The sequence below is a fragment of the Oryx dammah genome, unplaced genomic scaffold (genome assembly GCF_014754425.2).
Source record: "Oryx dammah isolate SB20612 unplaced genomic scaffold, SCBI_Odam_1.1 HiC_scaffold_27, whole genome shotgun sequence".
Lineage (NCBI taxonomy): Eukaryota > Metazoa > Chordata > Mammalia > Artiodactyla > Bovidae > Oryx > Oryx dammah.
In genome coordinates, this window is record NW_024070211.1 from 56,839,010 (window position 1) to 56,860,167 (window position 21,158).

At 47.7% G+C, this 21,158-nt stretch overlaps 1 protein-coding gene across 2 annotated transcripts in view; it reads right to left on the minus strand.

Moving 5' to 3' along the window:
- GYPC (glycophorin C (Gerbich blood group)) overlaps positions 1-21,158 on the minus strand; it is a 48,975-nt gene that overhangs the window by 8,854 nt on the left and 18,963 nt on the right. Inside the window, exon 2 of one of the 2 annotated variants that reach the window (XM_040228917.1) lies at positions 7,627-7,671. The exons of the other annotated variant lie outside the window; for it this stretch is intronic. Within the exon in view, the coding sequence (XP_040084851.1) occupies positions 7,627-7,671 (45 nt within the window). The remainder of the gene's footprint in view (positions 1-7,626; positions 7,672-21,158) is intronic. 2 annotated transcript variants of the gene reach the window in all.

The window sequence follows — 21,158 nt, forward strand, 5'->3', positions numbered from 1 at the left end:
GGCAGCCACGTCTGTTGCCTGATGATATTAGGTCAGAAAAGTCACTTTAGCCAGCGAATTCGGGGGAAGGGGGCGATGGCTTTGCGTGAGTCTGACTTGGGTCCAGGGGAAGGACAGGAACCTTTGTGGCTACAGATAATTCTCTTTTGCTTGCACTGGAGTTTCTCCTTCCTTCTCTACATTCTGGCCTCAAAGACCTGATGCAAGTGAAGTAGAAATTAGCTGACAACTGATGTTTACTAACTGACTTTCCTTTGGGGTAAGAAAAAGGTCAAAGACATTTATTTTTCTTTGGCCTGTTGTTAATCTTGCTCTGAAAGGGTGTAGCACTCAAGCTAAAGCACTCCAAGGAAAGAAATGGATAGCTTGTTATACAATTTCTGTTTCTGGCAAACCAGCATTTGCCCAGCCCCAGGCTTCATGGTATGTGGAAAGGATGAGGTCTGTCCCCAGGACACTTATGACATGGTTGAGACCAGATACATTCATGTGAAAAGTTAGACTCTGTGTCTTTGAGTGTCAGTATGAGCAATAAAGATGTGCCTGGGAAACAGAATCACAGATGCAGAGAAAAAGCTTATGCTTGCCAAGGGGTAAGATTGGGGAGGGGAAATGGGGAGAAGGAAACATTAGGAGATTAGGACTGACACACACACATTATTCTATATAAAACTGATAACTGATAAGAATCTACTGCATAGCACAGGCAACTTGACGCAACATTCTGTAATGACTGTAAGGGAAAAGAATCTGAAAAAGAGTGAATATTTGTATATGTATAACTGATTCACTTTGCATATACCTGAAACTAATACCACACTGTAAATCAACTATACTCCAATAAAAATTAATAATAAATAAAAGATGTGCCTGGGGCTGCTCTAGAGGGAACTCAACCATCAGACTCAGCCCCAGGATGCCCAGGTTCTAGGACAGTGAGGAAACTCAGGATTTTGTTTATTCGTTCTTTCCTTTGGCAAACTTTCTTTAGCACCTACTACATCCCAGCAACGTGGCAGAGAGTTAAGGCAAGGTCCCTGCCTTCAAGGAACAGATCCTACAGTAGAGACAAGGATGTCTATGGGAAACTTCAGAAAGGGTAATTCTCTGGGTTCTCACGAAGGCTTCCTAGAGGAGGTGTTCCCCAAGACTGGCCTTCTGAGATGCTGAGTGGGCAATGCCAGCAGCAGTGGTAAGAGAAGGATGTGAATGGAAAAGTCGTGGTGGGAGGTGACGCAGGAGGACCTCCAGGTGGGTCTGCCTGTTGGGATACTTGGTTATTGTGGGTCAGGGTCTGGGCTCCTGGGAGCTGCTGGTTGTATGCTGGAGGAGGGGAGTTACCTGCCTGCAACTGCCAGCAGGTCACCCTTCTATTTGTGCAGAGAGCCTGTGTCCACTTACCCAGGCTCCCAGATCAAATACTCAGGACAAAGTACCTGGCCAGGTGAGGCCTATGTGAATCTGATGTACCTTGGTGAGAATGTGTCTGCTAATCTCAATGTCAAGATGATTGCCCTCATGGTCCCTTGTGTTTAGTTCAGTTCAGTCGCTCAGTCATGTCCAACTCTCTGCGACCCAATGGACTGCAGAATGCCAGACTTCCCTGTCCATTACCAACTCCCGAAGCCTACTCAGACTCATGTCCATCGTGTCGGTGATGCCATCCAACCATCTCATCCTCTATTGTCCCCATCTCCTCCCGCCTTCAATCTTTCCCAGCATCAGGGTCTTTCCTAATGAGTCAGTTCTTCGCATCAAGTGGCCAAAGTATTGGAGTTTCAGCTTCAGCATCAGTCCTTCCAATCACTATTCAGGACTGATTTCCTTAAGGATGGGCTGGTTGGATCTCCTTGCCGTCTAAGGAACTCTCAAGAGTCTTCTCCAACACCACAGTTCAAAAGCATCAATTCTTCAACGCTCAGTTTTCTTTATAGTCCAACTCTCACATTTATGCATGACTGCTGGAAAAACCATAGCTTTGACTAGACGGACCTTTGTTGGTAAAGTAATGTCTTTGCTTTTTAATATGCTGCCTAGCTTTTCTTCCAAGGAGCAAGTGTCTTTTCATTTCATGGCTGCAGTCACCATCTGCAGTCCCTGTGTGTCACCTTATAAATAATCCAATCCCAGGGCGCCCAAATCGCCGTGCAATGTCCTCACACTGCTCTGAAACCCCATCCAAAGATTCAGCTATATTTGCCTCCTCCTGGCTGTGATCCAGCTTTCCCTGTTGCCCCGGTGCCTGCTTATACTGTATAAAAACAGGGACAGGTGTCTGGTGGGTACCGAAGACTTGCAGGCTGCAACACACCAGCCATATTACTGCACATGGGTGAAGCACTGGGACTTGGGATGGGGTGAAGAGAGGTGGGCTCCCTGCTCTGGAGAATAGAGCCATTCTTGGCATTGATAAACTGGACTTCTCCAGTTTATATGCAGACTGGGGACAGCTAAGGGGGCTGGAAAGGGGGTCTTCATGCCTCTGTATCCTTACTCAGGGAGTTTTCATATCCCGGCATTGCTGTTTCAGGGATGTGCTCAATGGAGGGGAACTGAAAGTTGAGGATGCTGTAACTCACAGCCCAGAGTATCTGCTTTCCTCCAGCTATATTTCACTGCTATTATTCCTGAGGTTTTTTTTTTTTTTTTTAAATAGAGTCTTATTCCAATACAGAAGTCACCACTATCCACATGTGGATGCTCCTCTGAGAGAGGGCCCTTGTCAGCTTTGGGTTGTGTGGGGTTTGGGGCTTACTAAGGGGGCAGCAAATAGCCTCAAAGCACAGAGTGAGGAAAGGGAACCACTGTTTCCTCTTCACACCCTACCCTTTTTCCTCCTGAAGATCTGAGGATTTCTAAGAAAATGGAATTCAAAAGAGACCGGAAGAAGGGGAGGAAAATACCCCAGTCTGGCTGCTGTGTGTGGTCCTGGGGAGGAGCCTGGAACTTGGTCTCCATCTGCTGCTTGGGTGGGGGCAGGGCCAAAGAAGTGTCTGGTCTAGCAAGCACCACCAGAATCTCAGAAAAGACAAGACTAAGACCACCAAAAAGAGCTCAGAAGGTTTGCTCTTCCTGGGAGGAGGAGAAAGCCTACGCTCGAAACAGCTGGTGTGGCTTTAGCACACTGGAAAAGGAGAGAGGAGAATCAACCATCATATTATTAATACATGCATATTGTTGTTGTTCAGTCGTTCAGTTGTGTCTGACTCTTTGCAACCCCATGGACTGCCACACACCAGGCTTCCCAGTCCTTCATCATCTTCTGGAGCTTGCTCAAACTCACGCCCATTGAGGCAGTGATGCCATCCAACCATCTCGTTCTCTGTCATCCCCTTCTCCTCCTGCCTTTAATCTTTCCCAGTATCAGGGTCTTTTCTAATGAGTCGGCTTGTCACAGCAGGTGGCCAAAGTATTGGAGTTTCAGCATCAGCATCAGTCGTTCCAATGAATATTTAGGATTGGTTTCCTTTAGGATTGACTTGTTTGATCACCTTGCAGTCCAAGGGACTCTAAAAAGTCTTCTCCAGCACCACAATATATTGGCTGCATCTCATCCACATGATGGAATCTTAGTTCCCCAGCCAAGGATGGATCCCCCACCCCACCCCCAGCCCCGCCGCAGGAGAAGCTGGATTTTTAACCAACAGACCACCATGAAATTTTTTGTTGTTGTTCTCAACTATAATATTTATAGGCTTCCCAGGTGGCGCTAGTGGTAAAGAATTTGCCTGCCAATGCAGGAGACACAAGAGATTCGGGTTCCATCCCTGGGTTGGGAAGATCCCCTGGAGAAAGGCATAGCAACCCACTCCAGTATTCTTGCCTGAGAAATCCCATGGACAGAGGAGCCTAGTGGACTACAGTCCATGGGGTCACAAGAGTCGGATGCAACTTAGCGACTAAAGCACTACCATACATACATACATACATGTATACGTATACACACATATACATACATACATATGCATACATGTATACATACATACATGTATGTATACGTATGTATATATGTATATATTATTTAACTTCTGATTTGCACAAGTCCCTTCATCAAGCCCAGTGATCTTCATGTTGAAAGAAAAGAAGGTGGATTCTGCCTGACAGTGAGATAGGGTCCCTGCTCGACCAAGGTCAGGATCAAGCTCCAGAGCCCAGCAGCAATTGGGAGGAATTTGCCGAGCTGTGGATAAAGAGGGAACAGAAAATGTACTCACCATCCACTGAGTACAAGAAACAAGGCCCTAAGGAGGGGAGGACAGTAAATACCCTTAGGAATCTTACTAGTCTCCTCAAATGGTATGGTACTCCACCCTTCTCATCTGGAGGGATGATGACACCTGTGGTGTAGGAAAGACTTTTGCAGGCATGTCTCATAGCCCCCTTTACTTATCTGTAACACAGAGATAGTAAATCCCCAGCCTAAAAGACTGACAGCTGAGGCCCTGGTTCTCACAGTTAAGTGTGCATGGGAAGTGCCTGGGGCACGGGATTTGTCACACCCCAGCTCCCTGGGTCACCGCCCCCACCACCCAGATTCTGAGTCAGCAGGGCTGGGTTGGACCTGAAAGCCTGCATTTCTCACCTGTGCAGGTGATGCTGCTCTGGTCCAGGGGCCTCCCTCTGCAAACCACTGAACTCATGACCGTAAGTGCTACTGACAGTGCTCAAGGCTCTGTTCAAACACGAGTCCTTTGAAAGGGGGTGGGGGGCTTGTACCTTCTCAGCAATGCAAACAAGCAGCTACAGCTACAGCTGCCTGGGCTACAGCCTCAACGCCCTTTCTTTCAGGACCAGCTGATGGAGCTGGAGACCTGGCACAGTGACACAGTCTGAGCATTTGTCACCTCTGCTGGCTCCCCTGCCTGTCTGGGCAAGGGGAGAGGGGACATTGTACCGAGGTCTGGTCGCTACACATGCCCTCTGACCAATGACCAGTCAGGAGGCTGCAGCATTGCTCTCTGGAAATTCTGGAAGGGTCCTCAGCTGGCCCTGGATGCCCATGTGTGCCTTGAGTGAGTGTGGTGACACCCAGGGAAGGAATTAGAGCCAAGGCTGATTCAGCTAAGTACACCCAGGCCTTGATGATGTAGCAGGCAAGGGCTTCTCCAGAGGAAGTTGTCATGGGCACCAAAATGTCAAAGGAAGTGGGTTCTTGGAGATGCTCTGAGGAGCCAGAAAGCGACTGTGTGTCTCAATTAGCATGGCCTGGCTTCCCAACTCCCCACTCCTCCAGGGCCGGCTAGAGCCCAAAAGGTTCTGGACCTGCTTTTTCCAGCCCTAGCTACATCTAGCCATGGGGATGATGAGGGTGCAAGAAAGCCCCACCTGCTAGATGGGAGCCCCCTGGGTACCTGTGAGCTGAGCATGACGACCTGGCGTAGAGTGGACAGGGGACAGCACGAAGGGTGGTCCTGCAGGGTGACTTGAGCCCCCACCCGCCACCTAGGCCACCTTGGGGAGTGCCGCAGCCCCTCCAACCCGTTTCCTTGGTGTCGGTTGCAATGGTGCTACTCTGTAGTCACCATTCATAGACCTCTTATGAGTCAGACGAGCTTTTTGAGTATCACTTATCCTTGTCCAGTGTTGACACAGATTCAGTCAAAGTGGGGTTCTCACAGTGCCTCAGGATTTAATGAATCATGCCTGTGCAATGAAGTCTCCATAAAAATCTTAACAGGAGAGATTTCAGAGAGCTTCCAGGTTGGTGAAGTAGAATGCGTCCATGTGCCACCATGCTGGGCTCCAAACCCCCAGAGGACTGAAGTTCCTTTGTTTGGGAACTTGCCCTGCGAATCTCTTCACTGGCTGTCAATCCTTTCCTTGTCTTCCTCTTTACCCTGGGGAGGCTGACCGTACTCTGCATCTCCTGAGCTTCCAGGCAGCTGGTTTCCATTTAAGTTGGGAGATGGTAGCAGGAAATTGCAGTTTTGGAGGACAGAGAGGGATGGTTATGTTTTCTTTGCTGCCTCCATGACGACGGCTCTTAACCAGATGGTCTTCCCTTTACAACTTCCGCTGTAACTCCAAACACACCATCCCCACCCTTGCTCCATCAGCCTCTTTTAACTATGGCTGAGAAAGACTAACAAGACCAAATTTACATGGCAGTGCTTGATCTCCTGCTGAAGCTTGAGTTCTTAACCACTTGAAACTGTTATCTGCTTCTTTTCAAGAACAGAACAACTTCACGCAATGGAAGAAGTGGGTTGCCAACTCAGAAAACCAGGGCCTGAACTACTTTTGTTCTAGATACCAGTATGCAGAAGAATGCACTATTTTAAACTTGTTGTGAAGATAAAATTAAGAATGCACTTTATAAAACGTAAAGCACTACAAAAATGTTCATGATATTTCATGTATTTACATGCTATTGTCTAAAATATATGCTGTCTAGATTGCTCAAAAAATGTGGGATTTTCAAAAATGGGTACCTTTCCTTCTCTCACACATTCTTTGGAAAATATATCACCCCAAGGATCAAACTCCATTTCTAGTCATTGATCCTGGAGAAATCACCTGAAACAGCAACAAAAATTCATGCCTGGCAAAGTGTATTGCCACTGGGTTTAAGGTGGAAAATAAGAGAGGACTATCAAATGTTTTGCGTCAAGAAACTGGTTCTGTAAATTATGATACATCCACAGGACAGACAGTTCTGCTGCACTTACTGAGGGACACGTGGGAATTCTTAGTGACAGGGGGAAACGCTCATAGTATCATTTAATGGTAAGGAATAGGACTCTAAATATAAACTATGTTAAACATTCTAGAAAAGAGTCAGTAAAAGGAAAGAAATGAAATACACTTTCTTGAGATGGTGGCTTTTGGGTCGTTATAGGTTAGGGGGTAGGTTATGGGGGTGTCTTTTCCTCTTAATATATAGATTTTATACACATCCTCATCCACATATATGTTCATGCATGCACCTGGGACCTGCAGCTCTTTGACCATCTCCCTGGGCTGATACAAGTGCTTCTCTAAGGCACGGTCCCCAGCCTTCACTGGTGGTGACGTTTATGCCCCAGCCAGGGCCAAGCGCGTGGATAGTGAGCAGATCCAGTTACGATGGGAATGATAGCTCTGAAGGAGCAGCTGAACGTGGAGGCCCAGGGAACGGGCCAGCGAGGCTCCTCCCAGCCCTGATTTCAGGCTGGGGGACCAATGTGGGGATCAAAGACCTGACCTCTCCAGCTTAGAAAAGAGCAGAGGCCAAGGTTATAAAGCCTCTCCTTGCTGGGGGGTGGGGGAGAGACATCTGGCTGCTCTGAAGATTTATCTAAAGAGAATGTCTCCTCCCGCAGATCAGGTGAAAGCAGAACCAACGCCCCCCACCGCCCCGCCCCCCCACCCCCTGGCTCTGTGTGGACTGTTTGTTCTCCCATTCACACCCTGAGGTTGCTGCTGTTCTCTGCCTGCCTGGCCTGTCAGTTAGATTTGGCCATAGACTTTCTTATCACAGGAAAGCCAGGCAGTAGGTGGAAGAACTTCCTTATCCTCACTTCTCCTTTCCTCCCCCTTCCTGAAGACAGTGTGGCCCCATGGGGAGGATCAGGGGCATCCATGGACCACTTTGGGGGTGTGGGTACTGCAGGGACCTAAGGACCCAGATGTAGAGGGAGCACTTACCTGGGGACCAAAGGGGCGCCTCTGTCACCGCTTCCTCCTCTGTCCCTGGCATGAGAAACAATGGCATGAGACAGGTGTGGGCATCCTTACTTTTAGAAATGTGGAGAGTGAGCCCAGGGAGATCCTGGATCTCACCCAAGGCCTCTCAGCTAGAGAGCAGCAGGGCCAAGACCCCAGCCCAGGTAGGCCCTGGCTCTCCCCCTGCCCCAGCAGCACTCAGAATGCCCCTCTCCTACTCTGACATCACCACCACCAACAGCAAAGGCAAAGCATTTGGTTGGCTAAAAATTTCCTTCAAGTTCCTGCTACCCTCTAGCTTCTACTTCCCCCAGTGACTATTGTCTCTCTTCCCACTCGAAAGCCCTCCTGTCTATATATGCATAATGATATAATCACCACCACTTAGGGGCTCACTTTGTAAGTTCCTATATTGGTGCAATTTCTCAGGAGAACCACTGAATTGGATGCAATAATGCCCATCGCTTTACAGTGGAGCAAACTAAAACCCGCCTGAGGTCACATAACAGCAACATGGGGGGTGGGAATGGGGTCTGATTCCAAAGCTTCCTCCAGAATCATCCCTTCAGAGAAGGTTCACTGAGGGCCCATCACATTCCCTTTATTAGAGTCTGAAGGTCTAACAGTGAACTGTGCTAAGACCCTCCCTTGGGGTTTTCCATTCTAGGGTAGGGAGAGACAATAGGGAGTTAAAAATAGGGATTCATGATTTAAGGCCAGGGAGGTGATAAATCCTGAAGACATAAAAAAGGGAGAAAGGGAAAAAGAATAATTGAGGAGGTGATCAGGGAGGTCACCCAGAGGAGGCAACTTTTGGGCTGTGCTAGACTAAATGCTTTTGTCCCCTCTGCCCCCCACCACTCCCCACCCCTGCCCAATTTCATATGTTGAAACCGAACCTCCAGTGTGGTGGAATTAGGAGGCCATTGGAAGGTGACTAGGTCATGAAGGTGGAGTCCTCATGAATGGGATTAGTGCCCTTATAAAAGAGACCCCAGAGGGCTCCCTCAGTCCTTCTGCCACATGAGGACACAGATAGAAAATGCCTGGATATGAACCAGGAGGTGGCCCCCACCAGATATCAAACCTGCTAGCACTTTGATCTTGAACTTACTTCTCAGTGCCCAGAACTGTCAGAAATACGTGTCTTTTGCTTTAGCCCAGATCTGTGGTAGCAACTGAACAACAACTGTGGCATTCATTATAGTAGCCACAAAGGACTAATACAGGCTGAAATATTGGAGCCTGTGAGCCCTACAGACATTTGAATGAGGAATGCCCCAAGGAGACGTTAGCCAGGCGATGTGTTCCCAGGTGAGCCAGGGACCATGTGGCCACTGCAGAGTGAGAGAGGGGCAGAGTGCTAGGGGGTGCGGCGATAACAGGACAGGTTGGACACTGCAGCACTCTGTGAGGGATGGGAGGCCGGCACAGGGTCCAGCAGGAGCCACATGGACTGGGTATGAGAGAGAAGCATCACTTTGACTGCTGTGCTGAGGAGAGACCCTGAGTAAAGACGTGCGAGGCTGCGGCTATGGTCTAGGCAAGCGCCTGGATAAGAACCGTGGTGCCACAGGTGATGAGGGAGAGGGACATTTGGGGTATATCTGGAATGCGGGGCAAATAGAACTTGCTGATGGATTAGATGTGGAGTGTGCACAGAAAGAAAAAAAAAAAAAAAGAGTTTTGGCCTGAGCAGGGAGGATGGAGTTTACTACAAGAGGCATGTGGTGTGAGGCAGGGAGGGGGCAGAAATCAGTGCTGGTTGAGGATGTGTAAAGCTCGGGGACGTATTAGATGTGAAGCACATGTGCAGGGCAGGTCATCGGAGAGAGGAGTCTGGAACTCGGGAAAGGTGAGGGCTGAAGGGGTAGCTCCAGAGTCATGATGGCACTCACAGACATGGCCTGGGGCCACATCCCAGCAAGTGCAGATGAAGGAGAGGAGCCAGAGCTGAGCCCTGGGCCTTGGACTCGTGTGGCAGCACTGGAGCCCAGGACGAAGCAGGCAGCGAGCCAGGAGAAGCACCGGGGTTGGGGGCGAGCCACACCTGGGAGACTGGGCCAGGCTCCCCTGCAGTGGCTGGGCAGCCCTGTCACAACTTTCCTCCCACTCAGTTTACGGCTGCCCTGTGCACCCCAGGGCCTGTGTGTGTACGAGACTCCACGCCCCCACACACTATAAACGTCACCACTGAGACCTCCCCTCTCTCGCCCGCATCATCAAATTGGCCCCTACCAGCAGGTCACCCCTGACAGCACACTGTTCTGCAAACTGAAGAAAAGATAAACCTCCCTTCTTCACACCTTGTCTCCCTCCCACGCCTGGGCCCTTTCTCTGCTCCCCCTTATAGCAAAAGTCCTCAAAAGGATTTCTATACCTTCTTTGGATGTTTCAGAGGTTTCTTTTTCAGTGAGATAAGCCTCCCTCATAATTGGTGCTTGGAGGGAAAACAAGTGGAGGGAGGAAATGGACAGAGAGAGGTGGGGGCTTGTTGAACAGAGGATTTGGATTGGAGATCACAGCACTGAGTTGGGGGGACCAGTCAATCTGAGGATGTGTGTGTGTGAATAGGGGGTGCTTTTAGCCAGGCTTAAGTTCAGCTGCACAGGATGGGGAAGAGCTATATTTACTGATCTAAACATGGGCCAGTAGGAGAAAAGAAGAAAAGGTTAAGGGAGTTCTTATGTTCTTCAACAAAATTCATCTGGGGACATAGCAGTAAAAAAAAAACAGCTGAAATTTTTCTCTTTCTGGAGTTTACATTCAAGGGAAAGGATACAAACAATACAAAGGAGAAAAACACAAGCTATGGAGTATACTAGACAGTGTGAAGACAAAGAAAAAAAAAAGGACAAGGACCTTGAATAGGAGTTACAAATTTGAGTAAGTGTGGCCAGGGAGAGGTGGCATTTGACTACTACCTGTAGAGGGTAAGGGAAAAGATATCCAGTGGATATCTGGAGAAGAGTATCTCAGACAGTAGGAACAGCAGGTGCAAAGGCCCTGGGGTGGGAGCAGCTCCAGTGTATTTAAGAAAAAGCCAGAAGGCCAATGTGGCTGGAGTGAAGTGAGCCTGGCATGAGCTGTAGAAGATGCAACCAGAGAATTAACAGCAGAGGATAATGGAGGGCCTAGAGAGCCCTGGACAAGCTTCAGTCCTTACTCTGAGGTATACAGGGGCCATAGAAGGATTTGGAACAGAAGAGTGACATGAACTGATTGTCACGCAGTCAGGATCACTCTGGCCACTGTTCAGGGGAAGGGGACCAGGTTGGGGCCATGGTACAGTTCAGAGAACAGAGGATGCTGGCTTGAACTTCAGTGGGAGAGGTGAGAGGTGATGGGTTCAGAACATATTTTCTAGGAGGTCTGATGATTGGCTGCGGGGTCTAAGATGCTCTGCAGGGAAGTGAGTAGATGGAAGGTGATGGACAGGGCAAGTGGTCAGGTACTAGATTCAAGATGCCCACTTGTCTGAGGAATTGCTGGAGTGAAGATGTGGAATCAGCAGAGGCCTGAGCTGTTGGAGATCAGGCCGCTTGAAATGAAGACTTTGGAAGTGCCCGGTGAATGTTTTATTCTGGTTATGACTGCAGGAGCTGATGCCAAAGGGGGGAATTGAGGTTAATGGTGTGTGTGTGTGTCTGTGGACAGCTCGCAGAATGATGCTGGTGAGACAGCTGAGATGCTGAGGGAGACAGCAGATGACTGCTTGGAAGAAGAGAGCATGATGTATGTGTTCAGGAAGGAAGGAACAACAGTGTCTCCTGTTTCCACACTGTGCCCAGTTGTAAAGCCAGGTTTCTGTAGCAAGGGAGGGGAGGCGTGTTCAGCCGGGTTGGGGTAGGAGGCTGGGTGGTGCAGCCTGTGGTCCCTGTGTGCTGAGATGTCAGGGAGATGAAGGGATCTGGGGACAGGGATAACTGGAAGGCCTGGCTGTGCAGGCGTTTGTGTGCCTTCTCCTTTCCCTGCAGCTGCTTTTCTCTGCCACATCGTTCAGTCCCCAGGTTGGACCTACTGGTGATTCAACGGCTAACATCCTTGGCATTGAGACCACAGGGACATGAGAAGCTGGGTGGTCTGTCCCTCCCCATTGTCTCAGTGTTGGGGATCAGCCAGCCACATCCGGTCCTTTTGTTGTGCAGTGGGACACCCCACTTTTGTTGTGCAGCTCCACACCCCACTGCCTGACATTTCAGAACCTCTGGACTCTGCCAGGCCTCCTTTCAGGAACAAATCCTCTAAATTTATCCTTTATGGTTTCTTGTGTGTGGTGGACTGGTTGGCTGGAAGGAAGTTCCTGGGGAGATGGAGATGGCGTACCACGCTGTAGAAACTCCTGCTTAGCTATGAAGTTCAGGTCATGTCACCTCCTCTGAGAAGCCTTCCCTGATTTCTGCATAGGGCTCATCTGCTGCTTCCTCTATTCCTGCAGGAGCTGAAACCTTTCTCATAAATATTTTAGGCTTTGCAGCCCATACATGGTCTCTGTTGCATATTCTTCTTCATTTTATCGGTTTTCCTGTTTTTTCAAACAATCCTTTAAAAATTCTTAGCTAAACAGGTCACAGGCTGGGTTTAGTCTGAAGGCTGTAGTTTGCTGAACAACTTGTTCAAATCACCACTAAAATGCTTTGTGGTCGTCCATCTCTACACTCATTTTTGAGCTATAAAGAGGGAGGATTATATTTTACCCCTCACTATCTGACACAATGTTGGGTTGTTGGATGAATAAGTGATGTTGCATAAAATATCCTCTGACATGTCCCAACTGACTCTTTTATCATTATTTTTCCTACACACCTGCCTCTCACATGTTAAATAAATAATCTCTCTGAGAGTCTCCAAGTGAGCCATTAAACAGTCGTCACTTCACAGAGGTACACAAAGCTCCCAGCGATATTAATGGCTCTCATTTATTAAGTTCTTGGTTTGTAGTAGATCATTGTAAAGGTGAAGTTGACGTCTTGTGTGTGTGTAGAGTGCATGCATGTATGCCTGTGCATGGGTACATACGTGCATATGTTCACGTGGTCACCCATGTGGTTCAAGTACTGGCCACTTGGCCTCTGTGTGGGCCATAGTCATGCTGACATGCTTTCCATGGTCCCTGCTCTCCAGCTAGATCACGTGTGCTAATCCTTACCACTTCTCCAAGGACTTAATTCACTTAAGAAATCATATAATTGTATTTTCAGCACAATTAGGTACCTAATTACATGACTAAATGTCCTCGATCAGACTGCATGTGTAAATGATGATGATGTCGTTAGCCACGCTTTGTTATTGGGTTCCATAAGTTAGAGAACAGGAGACAGAAAATGCTTTTCTCTTCCATTTGAGAGCTTTGACAGGCAGGATCCAGAGACCCATGTCAGGCCCGGAAAGTGAAAAGGATGGTGGCAAGAGGGGGTAGGGTGTGCTGCCCTGGGATCTGGTCAAAGCCTCAGGGAGAGCCTGTCAGATGAAGGAGAAGGGTGCTTGCATTCTACAGACAGACACTAGTACTTCCTCCAGGATGTACTAAGGGGAGTCCAGAGTGAACCAGAGATACAGGACTTTCAATTCATGAACTCAAAAGGTGAAGATGGAGGGAATGATCCTTGAAGGAAGGAAAGCATGTTCCCCCTCCATTCCCTGGAATTCCTCTCTTCCTCCCAAGCCAGGGAGGGGGCTGCATCAAGGGACTCTGCCTTCTCCTTACCCTGGGTGGAGCCATGCTGGGCTCACTATTGCTACGTGTGCAATGGGGTCATGAGGGAACCTGCCTCGGAGGGTATTTGTGAGGATGATATGAGATGATGCATATGATGGTGTCTGCACACACTCACAGATGAGTCTGGGCACAATACATGTTAGCTGATACTGTGAGGAATACCACTGAAGGTTTTTTTTTTTTTTTTTCCTGCTGGAATAGTGTTTGAAAAGCGTGCTAGGAAAGAAAGGGTGCATTCTGATCTTAATACTGGGAATGTGTTGCTCGAGGTGGTGGTAAAGAGAAAGGAGAATGCACATCAGCAAACTGCTCTTTACAAAAATTGTCTGAAAGTGTTTCAAGGGAGCACCTTGCATGTGAAGGGAGGGTGGATTGCAATGTCAGGGAGAGACAGTCATGAATCCTGGCTCTTCCACTATGACCATGTCCAACCCTCAACTCACTGATCTGTAGAGAAGAATGCACCTGTATGGCTTCCAGGAGGTTTGTATCCAACATATGACAGCTCTTCCTATCATTCCCACCTTTCTGAGAATAGCTCCTTCTTCTGTCTCTTTCACACACACACACACACACACACACACACACACACACACTTGGCTTCTGGATGTAGGGTGCCTGGGGGAGTAGAACCGGGGACCAGTTCTTGTGACTTGGGGGGCGGGGAGTGCTTGTTTGTCTCCTGGAATACTTGGGCTTCCTGAGTACTTCCGCTGTGCTATTGGCACTCTTTCTGTCCTCTGGCTATCAGGGCAGGAAAGGGGCTTCAGGTCATCAGCTCATCTCTTCAGTTTGCATCAGGCAATGGAGCTAAGAAGTTGCCTGGCTCTAGTTCAAGCCCCTGCAAAGTCTTTGTGCGTGGGGAGGAAAAGCCACTTTTCTTCACTGCTCCCACCCCACCACCCCTGTGTCCCACCCTCCCTCTCTTTTCCTCCCTGATGAAGATACTTTACAGTATGTCTCAATCCATCACCCTGACACACTCCTGCTCTGTCTTTCCAGCATCTCTCTCCTCTAAAGGTCTTGTGATTTATGTTTCACTAACATTAATCTTTTAAAAGCAAAGAAGTCATAAACACACACATAACTCTTCCTCCTGTCAATTGAAATCCCATGACACAAATCAACTGCCATCTAAATTAAATGTTTCTTTCACAGAAAGTGATAAAAGCCCTGGAAACCTAATCAAATAAAGCCAACAAACTTAAACTTTGTTTCACTTCAGAATTTTGTAGGTGGTTTATTTAAAGTCCCACAACTGGTTAATGTCTAATGACCAACAGGAAGGGTGAATTTCACTCTCCTCTTATTTTAAGGCTGCTAATATAAACAGAAAGGATTGTCCATATTGCCTCATCAGGGATCTCAGCACCTCAAAATTGGGTTTGAAATCTAGCACATATTAGGGGGTTAAGGGAAAGTATAAACACAATTTACTATTCTTTGGACAGGTGTACCGATTTCTTAAGCAAACCACGTAGAGAGAACAAAAATAGAGTCAGCAAAAAAGACATTAGCCATCTACAGGGTTGGATCTGAGTAATCAGGATTAGGGAGGGACTGCCAGGTAAGCCAGATGGTCTAAGACAATGTAGATTTGAAATACTTTTATCCTTTTTAGTATGAATGACTTTACATTAAAGCAAATGCAATGTTTAATTTTATACCTCTTATTTGCAATAGGAAAAGGAAGGGAAAAATGTCAATGACTAAATTCAGTACATGTTTTTAGTTTATTTTCCTCTTTTCCTTTTCCTTGTCTTATTACATCTTCCACCATCACTATCCCATTTGATGTCATTAATAAACTTTATCACTCATCTGCTTGGTGAGTAATGAGTAATGAAGAGTCTTAAAGGTGAGGTTAGATAAACTGTGTCTTCTCCTGTAGGCAATGAGCAGATGAGAGATTATAGAAAAAGAAAATCTCTAGAAAGTTTGCAGTACAGAAATGGAGAGGAAAGTCTTCCTCTTCTAAGTTTAGAAGAGCCCTTTGGAGCTACCAAGAAAGGATCAGCATGACACAGTAAGAGAACAACAGGACTGAGAGTAACGGACATGGAGAAGGAGGTATAGGTGTGCGGTGGGGGTTCCAAGAAGGCACCCTTGACAATGCTGGGGGTCTTGAAGGTTAGAGAGTTTGAGGTTCTGGAAGGAGTGTGGTTAGAAGTTAGTTAAGAAGACATATGTGTTGGGAGTGTTAAAGCATTATGAATAAGGATTTATTGTTTTGTATTTAAGTATATCCAGTCATTGAATCACTTCCACAATTGCATCACTTAAAATATTAAAACTTAATTGGCTTCAGATTTTCAAATTTATACAAAAATAGGTTTTTTACCTGCTATGGGAGGCCTCCATGAACTAGATGGAAAGGATGAATAAGAAGGAAATCTCAAAAGCTTCCCTAAAAATGTTTTTAAGAGTGGGAATGCTTCATATACTCAAAGAGTCTTTGCAGTTAGGGACCTGGCCTGGGGCTTGAGACAGTGAGCTTGCTCAGAGCAGCCTCTGGCTCATGGTCCTCAACTCTGACTGGACAGTAGCATCTCATGAGAGCCTTTGAAAAACACTCATGTTCTGATAAAACACAGGATGCTAATTAAACTTCACTTCTAGATAAATACCAACACAATTTTTAGTATGTCCCAAATAATGCATGCCAGCTCCATGGACTGTTCCATTCTTTTGTCAAGTTAACAGATGCACTCAGTTCAGTTCAGTCGCTCAGTCATGTCCGACTCTTTGCAACCCCATAAATCGCAGCACGCCAGGCCTCCCTGTCCATCACCAACTCCCGGAGTTCACTCAGACTCACGTCCATTGAGTCCATGATGCCATCCAGCCATCTCATCCTTGGTTGTCCCTTTCTCCTCCTGCCCCCAATCCCTCCCAGCATCAGAGTCTTTTCCAATGAGTCAACTCTTTGCATGAGGTGGCCAAAGTACTGGAGTTTCAGCTTTAGTATCATTCCTTCCAAAGAAATCCCAGGGTTGATCTCCTTCAGAATGGACTGGTTGGATCTCCTTGCAGTCCAAGGGACTCTCAAGAGTCTTCTCCAACACCACAGTTCAAAAGCATCAATTCTTCGGCACTCAGCCTTCTTCACAGTCCAACTCTCACATCCATACATGACCACTGGAAAAACCATAGCCTTGACTAGATGGACCTTTTGAATATACTATCTAGGTTGGTCATAACTTTTCTTCCAAGGAGTAAGCATCTTTTAATTTCATGGCTGCAATCACCATCTGCAGTGATTTTGGAGCCCACAAAAATAAAGTCTGACACTGTTTCCCCATCTATTTCCCATGAAGTGATGAGACCGGATGCCATGATCTGCGTTTTCTGAATGTTGAACTTTAAGCCAACTTTTTCACTCTCCTCTTTCACTTTCATCAACAGGCTTTTTAGCTCCTCTTCACTTTCTCCCATAAGGGTGATGTCATCTGCATATCTGAGGTTACTGATACTTCTCCCAGCAATCTTGATTCCAGCTTGTGTTTCTTCCAGTCCAGCGTTTTTCATGATATACTCTGCATAGAAGTTAAATAAGCAGGGTGACAATATACAGCCTTGACGTACTCCTTTTCCTATTTGGAACCAGTCTGTTGTTCCATGTCCAGTTCTAACTGTTGCTTCCTGACCTGCATACAGATTTCTCAAGAGGCAGGTCAGGTGGTCTGGTATTCCCATCTCTTTCAGAATTTTCCAGTTTCTTGTGACTGTGAGTTCCCTAATAAGGATCCACCCAGAGGAGACCACTGGGAGCTCCCAGGCCTAAACTCAGAGTGAGAGCCACGAGCCAGTCCCACACTGTCATCTCACACATTCACATCGTTCCTGTCCCATGTCAGCCCCTTGTAGGTCACATGAACTCCAATTATATTTTGCACCCCCAGGTTCTGGCTCTTGCTGTGCCCTCTGCCTGGAATGTCTACTCCACCCGGCTTATCTGGTGAATGTCCACACATCAATCCACACTGGCCCAATGCCACCTGTAGAGGGCATCTGTTCTGATCTTCTGGAAGGAAATCATCTTCTGTTTCTATGGACAGACTCATCAAACACATCAAAGAACTGTGGGGCACAGTGAGGGCTCTGGCATCTTCCTTTTGGTGCCTGATATTTTGCCAGGTGACCTACACATGTTAGGTGACCATCAGGGTGATCATCAAAAGCTTACTGAGTGAAAGCTCCTCCCAGCAGTGCAGTTAAACACAGCAGGAAATTTATCCAGATATGTAGTTACAAAAGCAGGAGTTGGCAGTGATCGCAAAACACACTGTATCAAGCATCTACTAGCTGCTAGGTGTGAAGACCATCTCTCTTGCCTTTATCACTACAGAGAACATTTATACATGCTGGTCCTCTGGCTCTCAGGATTACACAAGAGGCTTTGACTGATTTCAGGGGAGAGATTTGAGGAGTCCTGCTGTTTCTTCCGTAGACACAGCTCATGAGAGCAGCCACCCTGGCTGGTCCTATTGCTCTGCCCCTCAGCCTGCCTTTTCTCTGGCCTTGAGTAGTTGTCAGCCTCAGTCAGAGAAAGCTGGTTTCTCGATACATCAGGTTCCTCTGGTTCCTCTAATCTCAGTTCTCCAGCTTGGTGTCCATCTCAGGGCAGACCACCTGTGTGGTCCTGTTTTAGGGGCTAAGAGTCAGGAGCTGCTGCTCCTCCTGGCTGTGCTGTTAACCCTTTTAAAAAAATGTATTATTTATTTGGCTGTATCAGGTCTTAGTTGTAGCATATGGACTCTCAAGCTGTGACCCCCAGGCTCCAGAGTGTGTGGGCTCAATAGCTGAGGCACACAGGCTTAGTTGCTCTGAGGTATGTGGAATTTTAGCTCATCGACTAGGGACTGAACCCATGTCCCCTGTGTTACAAGGTGGGTTCTTAACCACTGGACCACCAGTGAAGTCCCCATGAGGTTTACTTTGACAGCATTCCTGCGGATCATCTAAAGACAGGCTGTACCCCTCTGCACCCTCCCTGCAGGTCTCTTTGGTGGCTGCACATCCAGTCACTGGCCCAGGATGCCAAGTGGCCCTGTAGGACCTGCCCTGCATGGAAGCCTGCTATCTCTGCTTGTCTTGGAGGGATCTTCAACCTCATACGTATTCATGTACCTAAGCACCAGGAGCAGAGGGCAGCCAGCAGATCAACTGGGCTCCTGCTACTGCTTTTTATGGGTTTGCTCTGTGCTGGGGATTCACTCACATCATCTCACACTCAAGATGCTTCTCATTCAAAACCATTCTCATGGGACAGCCACAAATCACGAGTAGCTCTCATGAACTGAACTCCTGCAGACAACCTTGCCAGACTGGCATTTCCATCCCTGCTTTAAATATAAAAAGACTGGAGCTCAGAGACAGCGTTCAAGGACAGAGCCAGGATTCAAACCCAGACTGAGGCTCTACTGTTGACCTTGCTGCTAGGCCCTGGCCCTGTCTCCCAGTGTAGGCCAAAGCCTGGTGGTGGAACCCTGGTGACCAGTGGAGGCAAGATGCCCTCCACCTGTGAAATCCTGGGTGCTCCCAGCAGGGCACTGAACATAGGCATGACCAACCTATTTTACAAATGGGACAAATAAGGTCAGAAAGGCCAAGTCACTTTTCTTTTCTTTTTTTTTTTAACATATATTATAATCAATTTTTATTGCTTATTACAGGAAAGGTATTTTTCTTTAAAAAAAAAATTTTTTTTAGTTGGAGGATATTTGCTTTACAATGTTGTGTTGACTTCTGTCATATAACAATGCAAACCAGTCATAATTATATATATGTACGCGCTCCCACTTGAGCCTCCCTCCCCACTCTCATACCACCCCTCTAGGTCATCACAGAGCTCCAGGCTGGGCTCCCTGTGTTATACAGCAGCTTCACAAGAGCTGTCTGTTTTACACACGATAGTGTATGTCAATGCTACTCTCCCAATTGGTCCCACTCTCTTTTCCCTGCTGTGTCAAGTCCATTCTCTATGTCTGTTTCTCCATTCCTTCCCTGCAAATAGGTTCATCAGTACTATTCTTGATTCCATATGGCCAAATCACTTTTCACAAAACAGTCAGCTAGCCCAGTCTGTCCTACCTCAAGGACAGGAAATTTAACAGTGACCCAAGCTTAAAGGAAAAGAAGTTAATGTTTGAAGGTAGAATTTCTGTCTTCAAATGGGGTGTGTGGGGGTGGGGTGGGGTGGGGAGATGAGCTCTTTGATCTCCTTCAAACCAGAGCTCCCAGGAAGGGGACAGGCAGGCTGAGCTTTTGGATCTGGCAAACCTACTTCAAACGTGATCACATCACATTAGACCAAATGCCTTAACACCTCCCCTTCCCCAGTCTTGGGGTGTCTTATCCAGGACTAAGAAGAGTAGGGCCTCGCAGGGAAGGGACAAACCACACACTTGATCCCGATATGCCCCTGGGAGGAGCCAGCTCCCACTGTCCTGTGAGAGCCCTAAGGCCTCCTGGGGTCCTTTGTCCCATCAGCCTCATTGCCAACCTCTGTGCCCAGTGGCTTCCTATCAGGGCCTGTTGCCTGTGGTCACCAGAAGTCAGCTCTAGTGCCTAAGAAAGTAAAGAAGCTTCCTGGGTCTGGCAACCCTCACTTCTAATGGGTCAGGCCCTGAGGGCAGGTTGAGAAAGCAGCTGGTGAGCTGGGCCCAGGCCCATTTTATCAGCACCAGGCCCACCCAGTGCTGGCACCAGATCCACTGCTGCTGTCTGATAAGAGGCTCCTCTCTGCTTTCTTGAAACCGTCTGGAGCTTATCAGAGGCAGGCCTGGGTGAAGGAGCCATTTCCATCAGCGTGAATAAAGGAAGGGAAGAGAAAAAACCTGGGAGAAATAGAACGACTTTGCATGAAGACACAGTCAGGCTATCTGCCTGATGCTGGTGCAAGGCAGATTCACGGGCACGGGTAACCCCACTCAGAAGCCAGCGGGACCTGAGCTGAAAGCAAAGAGAACGGCTCCCTGATAGCGCTGCCAGCCATGTCTCCTGTGTGTGGGGTGTGTGTGTGGGGGGGGGGTGTGTGTGGGTGTGTGTGTGTGGGTATGTGTCGGTGGTGGTGGTTTGGTGGCTTAGTCACTAAGTCATGTCCGACCCTTGTGACCCCATGGACTGTAACCTGCTAGGCTCCTCTGTCCATGGGATTCTCCAGGCAAGAATACGGGAGTGGGTTGCCATTTCCTTCTCCAAGTGTTGGGAGTGTGAACCAGGTTCAGTTCAGTTCAGTTCAGTCATTCAGTCATGTCCAACTCTTTGCGACCCCATGAATCGCAGCACGCCAGGCCTCCCTGTTCATCACCAACTCCCGGAGTTCACTCAGACTCACGTCCATCGCGTCTGTGATGCCATCCAGCCATCTCATCCTCGGTCATCCCCTTTTCCTCCTGCCCCCAATCCCTCCCAGAATCACAGTCTTTTCCAATGAGTCAACTCTTCGCATGAGGTGGCCAAAGTACTGGAGTTTCAGCTTTAGCATTATTCCTTCCAAAGAAATCCCAGGGTTGATCTCCTTCAGAATGGACTGGTTGGATCTCCTTGCAGTCCAAGGGACTCTCAAGAGTCTTCTCCAACACCACAGTTCAAAAGCATCAATTCTTTGGCACTCAGCCTTCTTCACAGTCCAACTCTCACATCCATACATGACCACAGGAAAAACCATAGCCTTGACTAGACGGACCTTAGTCGGCAAAGTAATGTCTCTGCTTTTGAATATGCTATCTAGGTTGGTCATAACTTTTCTTCCAAGGAGTAAGCGTCTTTTAATTTCATGGCTGCGGTCACC